Here is an 18,081-nt window from a genome sequence, read left to right as displayed (position 1 = left end):
CATGAAAGCTATTGAGAAGGTTTTATATCTGAGTATTAATTAAAAATATTGAGTGTAGGTGCTAGAAGCTCAAAATTAATATTTTCACTGATGTCAAAAATCAAGATTATTATAACATTCTTTTAAATTAATATTAAAATTACATACTGGAGTTGTCAGCCTATCTAGCTTGCCTACCTAGCTTGGGTTATAAGTATTAGAAGATAACTTCTAATACTTATAACCCAAGCTTTTAGCACAATTTTATTGTGAAATAGCACCTGGCTACAGTTGGCTTTAGAATTTGGTTATGGTTGTCTTTTAAAATGTAAATAACGACAGATTTTCGTCAGTCTCTTGTTTTTTATAGCCGCTGTGGTAAAAGTCAATTTGGGAATACAGCTCTGGTTGCCATGATTGAGTGGGCCTTGTACTTCATAGCTTGACAGGTTGACGGGTTAGCGTGTTCCTATCTCCGTTTAGGATTGAATCGTGCTGCAATACCAACTGTTACCGAAATGGTATTTTGTCGGTTCAGATGACGTTGAATAACTGCAGTGTATAAATAAGTTGTTAGTGTGCAGGAAGATTTATTGCTTTTCATTCTTCATTGAGTATTTCATTGTAATTATTTTATGTCGTTGCGTCTATTTGTATAATAATACTAGCTAAGGGCTGCGGTACTACTTGCCATTTCTGTTATTCTACAGTTTTAGTAGTTCTAATGTACATATTAAGGATATTTAAGTAATTGTTTCAAAGTTTGACCCAAATTATTTTGTGATTTGAAGTAGATTCGTCTATTGTTTATATAAATAAAGCCAGCACCATCTCGTAGTGATAATAATATATTCGTTTCAACTCTGTTTACTTTTGACCTGTTCTCTCATGTCAAGTCACTTAAAAGTGTTGGTCGCCTGATCATGCTCCGGTCGTGTCGGTTTGCTGTTCCATGGGGCATTGAAAGTAATAGTTATATAGGTATAGTGTTTCAAAATAATTTTACAAATGTAACGCAAATATATAAATCTGTGGTACTACTAAACGCTGACGTCTGTATAAAACACAACACATTTAGACATACAAACACACAATATTATATAGCCACATAAAAAAAACCCTTATAAAACGACGGTGAGAAACAAAATACGGGTATACGTTCCGATTAATTTTTCTCTTTTGTTGCCAGCTCAATGTGTTTTGACGTTTATGTGTTTGTAGTAGTGAGTTTATTTTTTATGCTGGTCAACTTTTATTGTTGTCCATATACAGGGGTAGGATGATCGTTCTAAAGGCCGGTTGGGGAAGGTAGAATGTTATGACTTTTTTTAGAACTTTTTGTATTGGATTGAGACCTGTGAAACGACTCTACATTTTGTTACGTTATTGTTAACAATAAGTTCCTTATATAAGGAGACAATATTGTAGAATTAATATTTAAGAAATAAATATTGTGAAATACTCACTGAAGTCATTCGATTTAAAGTCTTTCCATCACAATCAATATTTCATTTTAATACCGTATCCGTTTTTTGACACTCGTGAATATTTTTTCTTTGTACTCTATATACCTCTCGCGTTTAATCTTTGGAGTAAAAACTAAATCTATGAGATAACAATTCTTCAAGACTATTTGAAGATAGACACTGGACTTCACATTGGTTCGTTTACCCTACACATCGCATCCTTAATACTCTACGTATAGGAAAAAAAATGACGAAACACTCAGTACAGATCTATCTTACTCTATCTGTAGCTCTTCAAATCAACACCTCACTTACCAATTATTCTCTTACCAGATAATAATAGTGGCTCCACCGCCGATGCCCGCGAAGTTTCACTACATATGCAACCTGCACGCACTCTCTCGGTTCGCAGCGGCCCGGTGTCTGACCCACCCCAACGAGTTCATCAGGGTTATATGTGACAGGTTGATAAGTACCCAGAAAAGATAACCGTAGAAAGAATGTCTATGTGTGTTAGGGTATGAGGCATTAGAGGTATTGTAGTTTCAGATAATGTTAAAAAAATACAAGAAACTAAATACAAGAAAATGAAGAATTTTATTAAAAAAAACTTCTATAAATATTCACATTTTAAAGCAAAAGTTTTTATATTCTTTGCGGGTACTGGAGGCGCCGGGTATCGATCCCGGTACCTCTCGCATGCTAAGCGAGCGCTCTACCATCTGAGCTACGCCCCCGGTGAAATACGAATTCAAATTACCCTATGCATTCTGCAATGTGCCTACTGTTTTTGCTCTATTGTTATCTTTCAGAGCAATATTAATATACGAAATGACTGTTTTGCTGTTAGTGCAGGCTTTTTACATGTGTTTAGCAGTACTGAAGTTTTAAATTCCCTTTAAATCTCGGTAATCGGTCAGTGTCTCTGTTGATATTTATTTATTTACGATGTACATGATATTCTTCTTATACATGGAAAATAATGGCGTATTTAATACCTGAGGCATTCTCTCCCAGTTAACCACAAGGAGATGCAGAGATAACAAGGCGGAGGTGCCCACCACCACATTTTAAAGTAAAACTGTTACAAAAGCTGAAGTGTGCTTTAAGGGTGCATTATGAAGCGCTGTTTTGCGCTACATAATGCACCGTCACGATCCTACAAGTAAAGCCGACTCTCTTTAAGAGGCGAGATGGTAGGCCTCTTGTTACGTATGATAAATAAGTAACGTGTGATAATCGGCACGATTAAAAATTAATAAATGGGAATTTATGTCAAAATTAGGTGTCTTAGCAAACATTGTTTCCGATACGCAAACGAAATTACACGAGAATCGGTCGTGCCGTTTTTGGAGGAGTTCAATTTGGTAAATCGTAGCACGAGAATTTCATATAATAGAAGATACGTAAAAATATTTACGCAAATGTAAAATAATAATAATATCATGCCTAAGTTCCTTTGTATAAAATTAGTTTCTTCATACAAATCTTACAAAAAAACTCTTTTTTCTGTTCCCTAGATAAAAATGAAATCTTTGTTATTAAGTTTTAAAAGTTGTAAGTTTATAAAGATTTCTTCTCAGCTACTTCATTGCTTCTTGAGGGTGTCGTAACAGCTTTAGTTATTTTTATTTTTGCTACAGTTAATGAGATAGGCGGTTAAGAATGTTAAAAGAAAATTGTTGAAGATTTTCCTAAGAATTATTCTTGGACTATTTTTGTATTCAATTTGCCACAAAGGATCTTGTTTTATAAATTGCTGTTATTATTTTAAGCATGTCTTCAATTAAGCTTCAAGTGAAAGTTTTTACGTTCCTCTTTTGGTACGTACAACATTATTTCTACGAAAATGGGCGATAGCTTTTAGAAAAAGTTATTTCAAAGATAACAACAGTAAAAATATTAAGTTAGATGGAAAAATAATGAATTCCATATTATCAATTCTCTTTTTCTTATTAAAATTACACGCTTCATTCTTGTAATGAAACTGGCTCTCATATTTATCTTGAGAAAATGGGAACAATAATATTTTTATAGTCATAAATATTCGGCCTGTTACTAGTCTAATTCTAGCCTAATCCATTAGTCTAAGGGCCATAAACTAGGGTTATAAACAACACCCAGTAACTGGAGAGTTGTTAGGGGGCAATATATTTAGCAATACCAGAAACTTTTCCTATAACATTTAAAAGGCTCACCTTTTATGGTAACCATCGTAAATACTTTAACAATGAAAGAATACCAACATATTATTACACTTCCACTTTTATTTATATTACGGAGTAAATACTTTTTTTTGCAATGTATACAATTTTTGTTTTCATTTTTGTACCTAGTACTGAAACTGAAAACTGTTTAGAATTGTCAACTTGAAGGTCAATTTATCTCGAAGATAACCATAACATCTAAGGTGCCCATGACATGTGCACCTGTTTGCTGTGTTGGTAACAAGTTGCTCTCTACCCTACTCTTCATGACATATAGCAAGGCCTAACACCAAACAACTTTGAATCCTATGAAGGCCCTTTCAGCATTTAGACTTGAAGATAATGTTTGCCGTCAAAAACAATATAATACGAGTAACAGATCCAGTTCGAGCCAGATGCGTCACATTGAGGGTTCCGCACAAACTTAATAGCCAGTCAACAATTTAGTCGTGGGTCTATACTTAAAGTATTTGATCGAATTAAAGGCAACAATTTCATTTCAAAATCAATCTATACCTCCAAACTCTATGTAAAGGAATTTGTGCTACATTCCTTTTATAGCGTCAAAAGATCCGCTAGTCGACGAATACCTTTTGTGGTCTTTATTTCTTTAATAGGAAACTTATTTCATGGTAAAAATGAAATTGATGAGAGGGCTTGTATAGGATTAACCCTCCATTTCATGAAAGCACGTGTAAAAGATTAGGAGAATATCAACACGTGTGTCTGAAGATATTTTCTCACGCTATTCAGGCCACTGATGGTATTTGATAAGAGATCAGCGTTAGAAAAAAGGTTTTGAAGATTTACCTAAAGAAAAAATAAAATGGAAGTAAAATTAGACGAATTGTTAAAAAAAGATTTTTTTTTATTTTGTAAGCAAAGGAATGTAAAAACAAAACACGATGTCAATAAAGTAAATACTGAATTTTAGTTAGTAGTTTTTAGTTAATTTTAGTTTAGTTCCATTAAAAAAAATATAATTGACAATCATAACAGTCTGAAGTACAGCAGCATAGCCACAAAATAAAAAAAATAAACACTAAAACGTCACATTTTTATGCTGGCATATTTTACTTTCGGTTTGATAAACACATGGCATGCCAATAAATCAAAAAACCAAATAAATAATCGTTTGGTTTCTGGTTTTGTTTATTTCATTGCAACACCAATAGTTGACTGATCGAATAGTGAATAACGTTGGTCGAATGCGTGCAATGGAATGTCGACACAAAATAATGTCAAAATTGCTGTGCGAAACATTAATTAAATAGAATTGAATTTTGTTTAAATCGCAGCAATGTATCATAGGAATTTATGTTTGAATTCCGGCTTATTGAGGTTTTTAATATATGTATGTTTGATGATGAGTACGACTCGCGACTCGTGGGAAGCCTATGTCCAGCAGTGGACGAAAATGATTGCTTTACACGTGAATCCTTTTTTTTTATTTACCATTAACAAAGGTTACCCTCGGTAAGTCTAGTAGCTAGATTAGAGGGTTTGGCAAAAAAATAAATGGATTCTGAATTCACTTTAAATATTTGTGTACAGTATTGGTGGAAAAAACCTATCACAGCACCTACCTCATGCTTCCATAATATGTGTATACAAATAATACGATGGCGTCTTAACTTAAAACTTGTAATGATGAAAACGAAAAACCACACTACGCTTATTGCGCTTTCAATTTCCCCAGCAACAAAAGTGCCAGTTCAGAGTCCGATGTTAAAAAAAAAACGAATACCCAAACATTAGGCTATAACTTCAAAGAATCATATTATGTAGCCATCACCCTAAATCACCCACCCTTTTTGGCTTTTCTTAAATCTCAATCAATCGACAAAGGATGAATAGAAGACTGAAGACCAATCACACCTAACTTGAACCTTGACAAGCAAGATATAATACCAGTCTGCAAAGGGTTAACCTCGGTTAATCAATTTGTACTGTATTCCTTACTACCTTAAGTATCAAATCTATGTACATTGAAAGGCAGTAACTCCCAGGTCACCGCTAAATTATTGCACCGTATCAATATTGATGGCGTGGAATTATTTAGTGGTATTCGTGCACAGTAGATACAATCGCACTTAAGCCGGTTACCGGTATCGGTGACTGAATGTATTGCTGGCATATACCGAGTAGAACAGTGTCCTTTTGTTTTAAATGAAATGTTAACAGAAATGTGGTCGTTGGTTTTATTTATCGATTTATATTGGTTAATGGTAGTATTGTTTGGATATATAAGTAGCAAGTTGTAACGCATAAGTACTTAAGCAACAACATGGTTCACACAATTAGAATAAATGTAAAAAAAGTTACTACGTACATAGAAGAAAATCATTAGGTAGTATTGGTTAATGATTAAAACCGATGCAGTTCCATAAAAAAATCCGGAGAAGCTTTAACTATAAATTAAGGAACCCGAAACCAATTATAACGAATCAAATAAAGTTATAAATTATTTTGATTTGTAATAAATTTTTAGTCTTAGAAGCACCTCAAATAGCCGTAACTTACTCCTAGCTCCGCCGTCCAAAAAACACTTCCGCACTATTATTTATTCATAAACTTTCCTCACAATAAAAACGAAATACTTTTCCGAATCAGGTGCACTTCTGTGACTTATTAGAATTTCAAAAACTTTGCAACTTTTTGGATGAAATCCAATGTTTAGTACGAGTATATGCAGTACCGAAACTTACAAAATATATTCTAGGTGCAAAACATGATATGCAAAAATGTTCTCTAGTGCACCTGTCGGATGAAGTTTGACAAGTCTGATAAACACTGATTTGTGGTAGTTTTTCGTTTCTAGGTCAATTTGAAAGTCTTGGTTTAATATGCAGTTCTAACATAAATTTTCGTACTTACTGCTCTGCAAAGTGATTTGTTGCTACTTTATTTATGGGTGATGTTTGTTACTATTTTCTTACAAGACTTTGGGTTAAATCTTAATATATTCGTAGTATAGTCAACCGCCAACAATAGTATAGGTAATAAAAAAACCGTCAACTATCACTCATGTAAAGATGTAATGATATAAGATTGATAGATATTAAAATTCTAAAAACCAACGTTTATAAATGTCACCCCATTCAAATTTGTCAAAATCGGTTTAGCCGTTTTTATAGTTGTAAATTGCATTGTGCATCGGGAAGTGCCTCAAAATTGAGTTGTAAAAATCTAATCAAAACGACCAACAAGTATATTTAAAACAGACATAAGATGAATTTGATGTTTTCTTAGCAAGAGCAACTTTTAATTCCAAAACAAAACAAACGAAAAGATTCAGAAGAACGTTAGATATAAACATAAAAAGGCTGTATATACCTCATAGAACTAAATAGATCCTATCGAAATAGCACAATATCTTCAATCCTATTGATTCAGCGAGTATCCCTCGCGAACACTTAGCGATGCTGGTGCACACAGTCTACAATGGACACTCTGTTTGATCAACAAACGTTAGGACGGGCCCAGTATTGATGTGTTCCCAGTATTTTGTTTGAGTAACAGCCTTGCGTTGAGAACCTACAAATCTTTGAATATTGGGTATTTGTTCCCGTTTGTTGGGATTGCGGATAGCGGTAATTCTGTAAATTGTCTTCAAATTATTTGAAATGTAATTGAAGGTGTTTTTTTGATGATTTAGAATGTTTTCGTAAAAGTGATTTTGTAAAAATTTCAAACCTTAAACCAAGAAGCACACCTTTTTACTTATATTAGTAAGTTTTTGGCTCATGACCCAAAAGTTATAATTAGTTGCCAATATTTTTATCAGTAAGTCTTCTAACTTCTTCCACTTTCTTTTTAATGTAATGTTAATAATATTATTTAAAATGAGAGAAAATCTTCCAGATAAAGCAGAATATTTCAAACCCGAAACTTCCTTAGATCATTTCAATTGCATTTTCTATGTTTAATACAATACAACAAACCTCTTTAACAGTCGTCGAAGATCTAAAACACGTACTCTTAAAACTAAGCTTTGTGATAAAGATTGAGTCCCGACCCTTACAGCAGCTCTCGGGTCCCGAAGGTAATATATTGAGTTATATTTCACAAAGTGCTGATATTTTGAATTCGAAATTGTTTTATGAAGGCTGTCAATTGCCGAACTATGAACTAAAATATACATTTTTTTTTTAGCCCGGTCTAATCTTAGTGTGCATGCACCTGTTAGTTGACCTGTCTGGGTTAAGGTGTGGGGATACATTTTATAAATCTATCACGTGTCAGGTTAAAGGTAGAGACGAGAATGAATATGAACTGCTAAATCAGGTAAGGTTAGTTTAGTTACATCCAAGCCATACATACAAGCCTTATACCAGAGAGTTTTAAATCACGTTTAAAGCAGGGAGAGTCGTCTTATTTATAATATTGAATAAGTAAACAGTATTATACTAATTCACCATTATTTTTTCAGTTTTTTTTACCAAAACGCTGAGCCAATCTTAGAACTAAATCTCTTCTAAATCTTTTGTATACGTGACAGTTGACGATACATAACTTAACCCTATTTTAAGGGTCTCAACGACCCGTCAGCCTGAAGATAACACCTCCAGCTGTAGATAAGGGATACAATATAGAAGCCTACTTTACCCTTTTCTAAGCCGGGACACAGGTTATGATATTGTTGTTATGTATATTGTGCTAAAGGTCTTATATGGAGTAGATGCAAATAACAAGAGAAGGGTATCGAAAGGTCAAAAAAAGATTTTTCGTTACTTTTATCAGAGTTTGATTGATCGCAGAATGTTATACAGTAAGTAGTCATAAATGACAACTAAAAAAATTGTATTATAGATTCTATGTAATATTCCTACAGTTTTATTTTGATTAGCAGCAATATTCCTTACAGTGTATAATAACCAACGTCACGACGGACGAAGAAAGTTAATATTTTGCACGAGAAACAGATTTCCTTAAGAACCAGTTTTCTTTTTAAGAAGTGCAAACATTTTTTCACATTTTTTTCGCAAACAATAAGGTTCTCAAAACCCAAAATTATCGGAACTTTAACCACTTACTGAACTACTAACTTTGCTTTCGCCTCAACCAACAACTTGAAGGGTTTCCCTGAAAATTGTTACAATTTCTGTTTTCTAAGGCCTTTGGTATCCTTTACTCGGACCGAACTTCACATACTTAAAGCTATAGAATACCGGAACTGTAAGGCTCTTGGTATACAAGACGTTTTAAGTCTACCATACTTGATGAGTTAAGTCTTAATACGTTTCAATGTACAAGTTGACCCCTATGGGTTTGTATGGCAGTTGTAACTATAGGATTGTAAATCACCAGGGGTATGGCATTTACTCGATGTGATAATATGCTATCATTAGCATTAAATGAGGCTATTAAGAGAGACGACTTGATATAAAGAAGTCTGTCAAATACCTTTTCGACAGCCAAAAATGTTGGACACGTATTTTTTCCACGACAATAATGATTGTAAAGATTACATGGTTTAAAGATTTACTAGATAGGGAGTGACGTGACGTTTAGACTTCGCAAAATCTATACGCAGAGGTGATATATACTGTTTTATTCATTCAAATTCATGACAAATTTGGAAAAAGCACCATCCCTAGTGTCTGTGATATTTGAAACGGAATTCGCAAATTTTGTTCGTTTGATCATGTATTAAACTTTGTGGTAAATGTTCTTCAATTGTTAAAAGGATACTATAATGTTTGTTAGGTGCAAAGGGAAGCTTTGGCGATGTTGTGGTTTCGCACATAATACGTTATCTTTAGCGTTAGAATTAAAGGTTAGACTAATTATAAATAGCACGATGATAAGGTTTCATAAAGGGTTTGTTTGGTAAACAACACATATATTATTTGAAATGCTGTTTTGTTTGTTGTCTGTAAAATGAGGGAAAAAAATGATATAACACAAGTACTTGCGGTCTTTAGGTCTATATAATCTTTGAATGTTAAAGAAGTGTATAAGAAAGTTACATATCACGAAGAAATAAAATTGTTACCCGATGAGGAAAATTTTTTTTGCTTCAATTCTTATTTGGTGTACAAATGAAAGATACAATGTGAGCCCAATATGTGGACTACATAAATGTCGCATGCCATTGGCTCCTGTCTAGAGATCATATTCATTATCTAGAAAGTCAAATGACAACTCAATACCCTCCCCACCTGTTCGTCAATTTTGTGTATCCTGCTTATACAACAAATATACAAGGTCACTTACTTCGGTAGTCTTCTTCTTGCATTTGTCAGTACCGGCGAATATGTTGAGTTGTGTAGAGCCGGATCGAATGGGGCATTGGTCGATATCCACTCGCCGAAGATCTATGTCAATACCGCTTGTACCCCTAGGAACAAATGAGGTATTATTAGTTATAGGTAGCGTAACAGAAGAGAGCTCGTGGCTAAGCTATAACCGCATAAGTGATTCGATCGCAGGTTAAGCTATGCTTGACGCGGTTGGTCCGTAGATGGGTGACTATCTTTGTCATAACGAGTTCCTCCGTGTTTCGGAAGGCACGTTAAATTGTGGGTCCCGGCTGTTATTCCTACATCTTTGACAGTCGTTACAGGTAGTCAGAAGCTTGAAAAAGTCTGACAGCCAGTCTAACCAAGGGGTATCGTGTTGCCCAGGTAACTGGGTTAAGGAGGTCAGATAGGCAGTCGCTCCTTGTAAAACACTGGTGCTTAGCTGAAACCGGTTGTTGTAAAACACTGGTGCTTAGTTGAAGAATGAGGTACCACGTGAAAAGATGAACAGTTGTTTAGTGTTTAGTAGATTTGGCTTTGAACGGAATAGTGTGAAGTCTAATAGGGTAAAAACTTTCCTCAATCAACAAAATAATTTACATGAATATAAAGTTTTGTTGTTAGTTAAAGTTTAGTTGTGGTGTTATTGCGTATTTGTATGCACGAGATAAATTTTCTATCTCAACGCTGTCAGGTACCAATGTAACTTTGTCAAATTACTTGTTATTCCTTATTCTAAAACACCTCTGACAACAATGAAGGAAAACATCGTGAGAAAATCTAGTTTCCAAATATTGAAATTGGTTATCAATAACCCGAAGGAGCAGTAATGCTCGAAACTCATCCATTGGGCCTATGCCCAGCAGCGGGACATTAATAGGCTAGAATTATATGAATATAGTATATTATCATTATGTTTTATTATAGTAAACAGATCGATTACCATGCTCGGCGATTAATCTTGAATGAGATTAGCAATTAACGTAATATACATATCTGATAATTATGAACCAACATATACCTAGTTACATCCATAATTGCTTCTATTATGATAGGCAAGTTAATGTGTACCATTCGGCATTCAAGTCACATGCAGGGTGAAAAGGCAGTCAGACTAAGGACAAACACACGTGGATCCCAAAAAAGCTTGGGTAACGAATTGTTACAAAAGACAAAACCTCTATGGTTTTATTGTGCTGACCTGTATCACTCGGCTAAACGTGCACGCAAATATGAATTGATTAAAATAAAATAAATTGTAGTCGCACTCAAACTAAAATAATCACCAAAACATTTAAAATTAGAAACATCCGAAACAGGCTATTAAGAGTCATAATTCGGTGATGCACGACATTAAAACACACCGATTTAACTTGCCCAAATTAAATTAATTTTCATCAAAACTTTTTGGATTAAACCCAGCAAACGACTGTATTACCGAAGTTAGTTGAATTTCAAATGATATTACAGACTTAAGAATCACGGATCGTAGGGACTGTGTTTTGAATCATAATGATCTGAGGGCTAGACTGATACGGGCTTTAGGGATAAAGGACGATCAAAATTAATATTTCGGACAATATACGACCTTTGGACTAAAAAATTCGGTAAATACGTATGACCTATAATATTTTATAATACATTGGCCCGATTTTTCCAGATTGCCGGAGATACTCATCTTGTCATATCAGAACAAGAAGTCGCTTTTTCAAATTCCAATTCATTAAAAAGTTTTTTTTTAATTGATCTCTTTTATCCAATTTCAGTGGTATCACTCATTTAGTATTTGCAGAACAGACACAATATAGAAAAGAAGTATCTATTTACTGTTCTCCTTCATGCAATACTAAAGTTGCAAAAAGTGGCATCTAACGTCGGATTAAATAAAAAAAGATGGCCACTTATTTCCAGAGATCCAATCCGAGCCAAGTAAATTATTTTCCAGCTAAGGACCAGTCCTTTACAGAGTCCTGCATCTTGTATTCCACATTACCATATAATCTAATTCCATCCAGTGCCCCAGTATCTCACAAATGTACGCACAGACACCGCGGTGACAGATTATGGTAATGCCCCTGTAAAGGACGGTGGTCCTGCCAACCATTAGCCACTACACCACGAAATTAATATGACATTTATGCGACGCTTATATGACATTTCAGAGCAAAGGATTTCATGCTAGTCGTATGCAAATTTAAGTGAAATGTTTAATTTATTTTGCATTGCAGTGCAGTTTTGTTATGATGGGTCAGCTGAATAAAAGCTCGGGTTTGGGTTTTAGAGTTTAATTTACTTTTATTTAAATGTTGATGTTTAATTGTTTGTTTTGTATTATCTGTTTTCTATTTAAATATTGTTGCATCGGTATGGTGACATGACTGACGCAATGTTTTAAAATTTTATAGTGTAAGCAGAAAATTATACATAATTATTAATATTTCTGTTGAGGAGGACAAATCTTTTCTCGATATTTTGTGTCTGGTATTAGCAGGCATCTGAATTTTGATTTGATTTTACAATAAAAGCATGTAGTCAACTCCATAACGCTGCACACTAACTGTCTAAACATTGATTATTCGTGACGTCATATAATTCACTGCCACACCATTGACCACACTAGTATTTCACTTCCACGTCAACACATGCTGATTTAAAAACGAAATACACTATATATCATTTGCCATTGAATTAACAAATTTTCCAACAAATTTCGTTTGGGTTAAGCGATATTTTTGGTCCAATTTATAGCTCCCTGGTTGGTTCCTTTCTACTGCTTCAGACACGGACGATAAACCGATTTGAGGCTAGTAATTAAATTTAAATCATGAGCTTTCTTTGGGATCTGGGTTTGTAGGGTAAGCTGTTTGCGAGTTCGTTTCCAAAAAGATCTTTATTCAAAAGTAAGCTCCATACATAAAAAAATATCGAAATGAAACTGTATTCACTTGTTTCTTATTCATTAGATACAGACCATGGTAACAGAGATGTAAGCTTTGTCTCAAAGAGTTCAAAGAAATTTAGTTCTTATGTAAACGGTTGTTTGGAACTGATACCAAGAAACGGTTTCCAATTGGAACTTGTAGGCACCTCTTTTTATGTCCAACCATCCCTAAACACATCAGTAGCGTACATAACTGACTTCCTTCCGAATTAAGATGGCAATATAACAAATTCAGATCGAACATTTATTTTCGTTATACCATCCCAACATTTTGTTTGAACCCTTTTTATGTTAACATCATTTAAATATTTGTTGATCTTGGATTACCATACGGCAAATGTGTAACAAAATACAAAAAGGTTTCAAAAGTTATTCTAAAATACTTCCTATCAAAATACTGCGTTATAAATAGAAAAAGACTCTTCCTCATAATGTTTGTGTTTAAACCTATTTTTATTTTATGTATCTGATTCTACTACACCTGTGTATGACCATTTTTCCCCTTCGTTTTTGTCTGTAGTGAAAAGCTAATGATTTCAACCTACTCTGAGAGCACAGCGTGGTTACGTATCGGACTCTCGCCGACTATAAACACTCGAGCCCCAATTGTCTAAGCAGGAGTCTCTTGATCCGTCACGCATGCTCTGCGCGTAATCTTTTTTTACTATTTTTTAGGCGTAGGTATAAAGAGTGTATACTTTATTTCACTGTATGCTTTAGTGTGCTTTTGTTTGGCGCACGGGCTGGTTTAGAAATCACAGAACGAAGTTTGCTGGATACAGGAACTTTACCGACCATATATTATCTGAATAAAAAAATTAATTAATCGATAAACATTTAAAGAGTATCAGGAATATTCTCGAATGAAATTGAATGCGATCGAAATAAGATCGAAGGTTATGAATACGGGAAAATTAATGGCCTATATTCAATATTACGAAAATCAATAAATCATAGAAGTTTCTACCAAATAATATGGTGTATACTTAAGACTTTTGTTTAAAAATAAATAATACCAGGCTTCGAGTATTTTGATGTAGTTTCATCATAAATCAACAATTTTTACTCATTCGAATAGGGCTGAAGCAAATTCGAATGTACGTAATATCAGTAAAGAATATAAAGAAGCAAACATAAAGATTAAACGCAAAGTGCTGTTACTGCCAAGAATAAAATTACATTTTTCATGTTAAATTGTAGTATTGCTTATTTTATGCTTCGTGCATAAATTATAGAGGGGACTCGACTTAAAATAAATAAATTATCGCTACAAAGTTTTCTCCGAATTACTAAAAACAGTAACTAAGACTAGGTAACAAATCACATATAAACCTGTCCAAATAAACATTACAACATGTACCACTTTTACATAAATTAACCGTTTACAGATTTCTGCCTGACAATGATGGCAAAATGTCATCCACACCAAAAAGAGTTATCGGTCAACCTGTCTACTTTTTGACCACCAGATGGCGTTCATGAATCAATCACCCTGGTCCTTTGTAGGTGCCTATCTTTTTGTGGATAAGGGCTAGCTCCTGTATTAATCATATGATATTCTCAGTTTTGTAATAAAAGATTTATTGCCAAAGGGTCCGACCCTCGAGGAAATATGGCTTCCTACGATATTTTTTGGGAAAGTTTGGTAGTAATGAAGGCTATTTTTTAAGCCGTTGTTGTCGTATGGGAAGGACTTTGATATAATATGTGATTATTTTTCGGATATGAAGCCTTGTTAAACCTTCAGACCCCATTATTTAGAGTGAAGTTTATGGGTATAATCATGTAAAAGAGGTCAAGGTCTCTTCTTTGCAATGGCATACTAACGAATTTTAATGAAACATTAATTCGAGACAGATTTACTTTCACTACTCGCTCTCTTAAATCTGATAGCTGCCTTAACCCCTAATCAAACTTACACCTAGTCTTCGTCTTAGGTACCGAAGATATTAAAACTCCTTAGTTAATACCAAACTTCGAACCTCGTAACAGTATCCCCGAAATACGTCTTCGCAAGCTAGAGTTTGCCTTCCAAACCAAGAAACCTTACATACGTTTAAGCAAACAGATCGCCCTGATACTGTGGTATCCATGAATAATCCATTTTCTTGGACAAACGGCCGGCTCGTATCACTGACCCGATCTGTGTTATTGCTCAAACGACTCCGAATGGAACTGATAACTTCTATTTTCGTGTTCAATCTTTTTTGAGCGGAGTTTTTGTCCCGTTTGTTGAGACGGAAATTGTGGTCGTGTAGTGTTAAACGTTTGAATGATTTTCCGTTTGGTATGATATTTTAAGGCTTTCTTTATTGTCAAATGTATCGATAACGATTAACTAAATATTCTTTTCGTATAAAATTTTCAATTTGGTTTATCTTTTTTGCTATCCTTTGGTATGGTTTGCACTAAACTTGCTACATACAACCTCTTTTAATACAGTGACTTAATTTTGTAGTGCAGCTAAGCAATACAGATAGTATTGCTTAGCTGCACTACAAAATTCATTCACTCGCGAAAATGACATTAAAGTACTCGCACATAGCTCTCCCACTGTCCAAAGTAACAGCTGCCCAAAAGACAATTTTATTTCAATAAACGTTTTTAAACAACAAAAACGAACTTACTTGAAGAAGTAGGTCCCATTACTATACCCGAAGAAGGGCACAGTGTAGGTGAGCATCCAGATGTTGCCGCCACCGCAGTCGTAGTACGGCTTCGACCACTTGCCGTCCTCGTACGTCACTGACAGTATCTCGTCCGGCTCTCTGTCTGTGTGCGCTGTGTCGTTGTAAGTGTATGTGTTGAAACCTGGAACAGAGGTGCGGGGTAGTATGATTGGTAATATTGTAAGTTTTAAAAAGGTTTTAGTTGATGTTCTATAAGGTCCTTCTAGTAATATTCTGTATAGCCATTCGTGTAATATTTTAAATTCACGATGTACGATCAGTTTTAATATTAAAAAATAATTCCTATTTCTGTAATATTGCTTTGATGCCCTTTTTTATAATTTTTAAATGTTGCTAAAGTATATATTGATAACCACAAACATCAAAGTGAGAGTCGGAGATTTATTGCGATCTAATTTCGACTGGTTCTTCAAAAAATGAAGTTAATAATATTATAATCTGAGCCATTAAAGTACATCTGGACGTATTAAAAGACGATAATACAGAAATATCTCATCAGAAAACTCGTAAACGCAGACAAAACGTAAGCTAATCAATGAAATAAAGGCAATAATTATACGGAAGTGGTCTCTTGGATAATTGGAGGAGAATTGCACGAGACGCATTTATTTATTGAACAGACAAACTGTTTGATGGCGTGCTTCCTGCTTATTTGTTTGTGAAATGATAATATTAATCTATATCTATACTAATATATAAAGCTGAAGAGTTTGTTTGTTTGTTTGTTTGTTTGTTTGTTTGTTTGAACGCGCTAATCTCAGGAACTACTGGTCCAAATTGAAAAATTCTTTTTGTGTTGAATAGACCATTAATCGAGGAAGGCTTTAGGCTATAAACCATCACGCTGCGACTAATAGGAGCGAAGATACAATGGAAAATGTGAAAAAAAACAGGAGGGGTATAAATCATAACTTATATCTTCTTCTACCCACGGGAACGAAGTCGCGAACAACAGCTAGTATAATATAATGGTACTCACTGACACACACTGACTACTGAATAAAAAATTATCTGCAGCAAATACATACGTGTTTAAAAATCTTATTTCGCACTGTTGTATTTTTCTCTAATATTTTGAGTATACACAAAATATTAATAAATAAAAATCTCCAAAAAATATTTTTAATCTCAAAAATTCAGAACTGTTATGACACTGATACGAGGAAGAGGAAACAATAATTACATTCTCGCGTAACCGAGTTGGGAACGGTGATATGATATTAATAATTCATGGACACCAAACTTTCATTAACCTGAAACGAAACTGCCATAGCAATGAGTGTTATGGCTCTCCTCTCGTGCTATTGCTTGCTTATATATAATGCAATACTATAGCCCCTGTACTATGGAACTAGATACGACGACTATTTGCCTAAATTCCGTACATTGCCGTCGATGATCGGACAGTTATTAAAACACAGCAGCGCAACTCCGCAATGTACTGCAAATACTGTTTAAATTACACAAATACGATTTGCGTATTTGTTCACTGATAATTTTATCAGGTATTCAGTTGTCTTAATACATAAGAGTTTAGACAAGTTAAAATCATGAAAATGGAAGAAAAAGTCTCACAACCTAAACTTTCACATCAGTATTTTACAATTTAGGTTCGAAAAATTACACTTCTTATTTTCTCAATTGATATTTTTGAAGTCAACAGTAGTTTTTCGCATAAAGCAAGAAGACTTGAAAAAGTAGCGAAACCGAAAAAGAATAGTATTTTAATAGCGATACGAATTTTGAAAGACAATAGTTTATACAAAAATATTCAAATGCTATAACTGACTGCTTGAAACAAAGACAAAGCTTTCAACTGCAACATACAATTGAGCCAATTTTGTATGAAACACTTACAAACGAACAAAATATACTTTTGTTAGACTCTACCGACGTCGGACGGCTGAAATTAAATGTACAATAAAATTACCTGTGTTGCAAAATTCTATTTGTATACTCAATATTGTTCACGGAAACAATTCATTTCATATTTCCGTGGTTTTTGTTTATAATTTTATTTTCCGAACAAAACATTTCGGTTTGTCGCTAAGGGGCTGAATATTTTTATCTCTCATGAAACAGAAGACTTGACGTGAAATTACGCTTCCAAGTGACAAGTCTTAAATAACAAATGGAAGAATAAATATAATTATTCGTTACTACAAGGTTTTATCTGTGCCACGCCGGTAGCTAATTTCATGATAAAAAGAAAGTTTTATTATAAAAACAGCAACATTGCCTAGTTGCAAAAATCAACAGAAAGGAAGCAGACATAAACTAAGTGCTTTCACTCAAAATATATAAATCGATCTAAGGCCAGAAAATCACAAAATATCAAAAGACTACTCACACACAATTTGTCTGTCTCGCACCAGAATTCATACATACCAATCCAATAACCAACGAAAGTTAATCCACTCAAAATCAGAACTGTTCTATCCGAATCAAATCAGGGTCCAGCCATAACAATAGGGTCTCGCTCGGAGCAGAGGGGTCGCAATTGTATAGACTATTGGCCCTTTAATAAATGAACATGAACCTAATTGTGTAATG

The 18,081-nt window shown here is 34.2% G+C and overlaps 1 protein-coding gene and 1 non-coding gene across 2 annotated transcripts in view; both read right to left on the bottom strand.

Moving 5' to 3' along the window:
* Positions 1 to 18,081, bottom strand: part of LOC113502091 — a 121,488-nt gene that overhangs the window by 28,329 nt on the left and 75,078 nt on the right. Inside the window, exons 3-4 of the mRNA XM_026883472.1 lie at positions 15,466 to 15,649; positions 9,872 to 9,995 (exon numbers count right to left, since the gene is read on the bottom strand). Coding sequence (XP_026739273.1) covers positions 9,872 to 9,995; positions 15,466 to 15,649 — 308 coding nt within the window. The remainder of the gene's footprint in view (positions 1 to 9,871; positions 9,996 to 15,465; positions 15,650 to 18,081) is intronic.
* Trnaa-agc lies at positions 2,110 to 2,182 on the bottom strand. The gene has a single exon. It is a non-coding gene; the product is annotated as a tRNA-Ala (tRNA).

The sequence above is a fragment of the Trichoplusia ni genome, chromosome 16 (genome assembly GCF_003590095.1).
Source record: "Trichoplusia ni isolate ovarian cell line Hi5 chromosome 16, tn1, whole genome shotgun sequence".
Lineage (NCBI taxonomy): Eukaryota > Metazoa > Arthropoda > Insecta > Lepidoptera > Noctuidae > Trichoplusia > Trichoplusia ni.
The sequence above is the reverse complement of the archived record's forward strand: the minus strand, read 5'-3'. Positions and strand labels throughout refer to the sequence as shown.